Raw genomic sequence first — 3792 nt, forward strand, 5'->3', positions numbered from 1 at the left:
CTTCTGAAGGTCTGGATCTGCTGGGGGTCTCCGCCAGGGATTGTGGACACAACAGATTGCGTCTGATGTTGTTTATTAATAATAATCAACTGTCTAATTTATAGCAGACAACAAAGATTCTGATAAACATCTAACTTACATCACACCACCTACACCTCACATTCCATCACTGCGATGGATTATCTCAGCAAAGCACAGGCGCTCACTATCACACATTTAGACTGATTTGTGAACAATGTTTGAGAGAAATGGTAATATTGTATCTGGAATGAAGTTTAGATCTTTAAGTCCATGTCATGAAAAATCGGAGCAGAAACAAAGGTGTTGCGTTTATATTTTTGTTGAGTGTACATATATATATATATAGATAGATAGATAGATAGATAGATAGATAGATAGATAGATAGATAGATAGATAGATAGACAGACAGACAGACAGACAGACAGACAGACAGACAGACAGACAGACAGACAGACAGACAGACAGACAGACAGACAGACAGACAGACAGACAGACAGATAGATAGATAGATAGATAGATAGATAGATAGATAGATAGATAGATAGATAGATAGATAGATAGATAGATGATAGATAGATAGATAGATAGATAGATAGATAGATAGATAGATAGATAGATATACACACTTGTACTTTCTGCTTGGATAATGTTGCCGTCTTGTGGTAAATAAGTGGTGTTACAACAAAGTCTTTGGTTAAATTTTCACACAGTAAAAAGTCTTTCACCATAAAAATGACCAATGTTTGGTTTTTAAAACATATGTCTGGCTTATAGCACGTGCTAATAAATAAAAATAACTTTTAAAAACAAAACAACAAAACAAATAAACTTTTTAAAATTAAATTTAAATATAATCATGATAAAAAACATATTTATGAAAATGTTAAAAAAAACAGATTTTCATTAAATTTGTAGATTTCGGCTCTTTGTTTTATGGTCTAAGACTCACGTTTAGCTTTGGCTGTATAAAAAACATTTCTGGATTTTGTTGTTGCCTGCTCAGGTAGAGCATGTGAAATCTATGGATAGAAGAAGGGATTTGAAATAGATAACCAATTTTATAATATTCAGTAGTCATAAAAATACTGGAGTTCTTTATTTATCCATCTGCAGCAGAATAAAGTATTTTTGAGGACATTAAATGGAGTTTATGATGTTATTCTAAGTTTCATGTTGACTGAATTTGACCGTTTGAATTAAACATGTATGTTTCACGTGGGTGGTGTTTGTGTGTCCATTTTTAAAGTTGTTGAATTATTGACAAATTGTATTTATTATGTTACAGATCTAATGTTCTGTAACATATCAGTAAATGTATTTGTATTCTATTACATAATAAATGAACCAGATGCATGCATATGCATTTACCTAATAGATGAAACCTGCTTAGCTGAAAACCTAAACTCTCTGACTCATTGCTGCCATCTAGTGGTTGGAAGATTTTGGTGGCTTACGTCAGAGTTGTTGGGGGAAAAGAATCAGAACCGGGACTCTCACCTCAAATCTACTTCATTACTAAATAAACATCAGCATTTAGTCACAATCAGTCGATCTGTGAAGTCAACATAAATAAGGATTATTAAATAGAATTAAAACGCAAACACCAGCAATTTATTGGCATAATATTTCATGATACAGCAATATAATTCTATTAAATACATATTTACTTCGCCTGTGTGTTTATAGGTAGGCATTTTACATTCATGTCCAGTTTTGGTGCAGAAATGAAGCATTTCATGATCTGAAATGTCTCAGATTCTGTGGTTCCTTTAACCTGCTCGGCTCATTCCAGCCTTTTTGGACAAATAAAGTTTCTGTAGTTTGGTTTGTGAAGACAGATGCATTAAATTCTCATTGAAGGAGGGACAGCAGGCTCTTCCTGAGGTCCTCCTCAGTGGCATGGGTAGGGTAAGCAACAGAGGTAGGTGCAGGAATCAGACTGGGGTTCACCTGAAACTAAAAACAATAAAATGGAGCTGTAGGAAGGCTCGATGCTGGCTTGTTCCACTGTTGAATTCAACTAAATCCTGCAGAAGTTACTGACCCTAAAGGCTGAGCTGGCGCTGAACCACATGCCCTCGAGCTTTTTAAAAGGCAAAGCAGTTTAAATGTTTAATCATTTATTTCAGGTAGGAACTAGTTTTCATGTTGCTCTCTGTGCTTTTTTCTCCCCCAATCTCATGGATTTGGACCTTCTCCAGGAACAGGAAGTTCAGACTCAACAGACTAAAAGGATTTATTTTGAGGAGCTCGGAAGAAAAGAGTTGATTAGATTCTCGGGGTCAGGAGGCATTCATGCTTTTGTCGGTGAAGCAGCAAGTCAGGTTCCCGGTAAAGCTTAGAGGACAATCAAAGCGTGTGGCTTCAAAGAGAACGTAGGGTGGTGTTGCCTGCATGGTTTGCATCCTGAGGCCCGTCTGAAAACACAACTGAGATCGTATCTGTGCAGAGGAGAGTGAACTTATGTCTTCAGTTCAGGTCGTTTAGCAGCTTTAGACAAAGATGTATCCAATCCACTTTAAGGTCACACAATGACATCAGAACAGGATCCGGTTTGGGCTCGTTCCAACTAGTTTCACTGCAGACGGCCAGAAAAAAGTCTGCTTAGTGGCTTTTCTCTGCAGAGCACCGGCTGGAAGATGCGGTGGTCTCAGAGGAAAGGGTTGTGGCTGTGTGTTTGAGGATGAGCGCGAGGCGCCGATCGAGGAGAAAGCGGGAGCAGGGGCTGCGGGAGGTTGGAAGGGAGGTCCAGGAGTCCAGCAGGAGGTTGTGTGAGGGAGGAGGGGAGGATGGGTGGCTGGTGGAGCAGAGGGAGAGGCAACGATGGGCTGTAGGACAGCATGTGAGGTGGCAGCGGAGAAGTGGAGGACGGCCGCATTTGGTTCAGCGTGAGGCGCGGCTGATCGCAGTGGAAGGGATTGGTAGGAGACGGTGCACTCAGACCTGTAAAAAAATACAAATAATATAAATAACATTTAACAAGCAGCCATCTTCGTGTGTCTGTGTTACCTGAGAGGAATGGGTTATTTAGAGTCTTGCTAGGAGGTCTGGGAGGTATCAGAGTGTCTAAATTGACCAACGAGGCCCCCGTGGGTCCGAGGAAAGCCTCCGGAGTCCGACACACACGTGCAGGTGGTGCGCTGAGGGGGGGCGCTAACCGAGACAGGTCAAACATCTCCGGGCTGGCCGATTCCCGCCCGTTTTCCGAGGGTTTCACCGGGGGCTCTGTTAGGAATGGATCCGACTTGGAGTCCGATTCTGGTTTGACTCCAAACAACTCAGAATCTGTAAAGTGAGTAAAGCAGAACGCCAGAATAGCTCTTAAAAGACATCTAAGCACCGCACTAGATGTTTAATAACCCTGAGAGGTTAGAGTTTGTACAGAAGTTGTGAAATCAGCAGGTTTCTTTACAAAAATAACTGCAGCTTTTTATTTTCTTTGTTTCAAAGGTCAGTCTGGATTCCCTGAAATTCAAACAATAGGAAATCTTCATTATTATGATTAATAAAAAAAACGCCAAAAATATTCGCAATTTTACTGAATTAAACCAAAAAACACGCAGTGATGAAAAGTTTGATCTAAAAAAAGACCCAACAACTTCCACTTCTCTTTGAAGTGATCGTTCAAATGATGATTGTGTAAAAATGATGAGATATAAACATGAATCTAACCTGTCACACTTTGCTGTTTGAACAGCCTCAGTTTAAAGAAACTGAGACCAGTTTTTTCATTGTTTTGTAATTTCCACAAAATAGTTGTAGCTACATTA

General features: G+C 39.6%; 1 protein-coding gene across 3 annotated transcripts in view; it reads right to left on the minus strand.

The window, feature by feature from the left end:
- Positions 1 to 1611: 1611 nt before the first annotated feature.
- The window catches only part of epn3b (epsin 3b), a 26765-nt gene continuing 24584 nt past the window's right edge, over positions 1612 to 3792 (minus strand). For all 3 annotated transcript variants that reach the window (XM_070551994.1, XM_070551993.1, XM_070551992.1), the window contains 2 exons: positions 3032 to 3307; positions 1612 to 2965 (listed from right to left, as the gene is read on the minus strand). In XM_070551994.1, coding sequence (XP_070408095.1) covers positions 2673 to 2965; positions 3032 to 3307 — 569 coding nt within the window. In that variant the 3' untranslated portion in view covers positions 1612 to 2672. The remainder of the gene's footprint in view (positions 2966 to 3031; positions 3308 to 3792) is intronic.

The sequence above is a fragment of the Nothobranchius furzeri genome, chromosome 6 (assembly GCF_043380555.1).
Source record: "Nothobranchius furzeri strain GRZ-AD chromosome 6, NfurGRZ-RIMD1, whole genome shotgun sequence".
Taxonomy (NCBI): domain Eukaryota; kingdom Metazoa; phylum Chordata; class Actinopteri; order Cyprinodontiformes; family Nothobranchiidae; genus Nothobranchius; species Nothobranchius furzeri.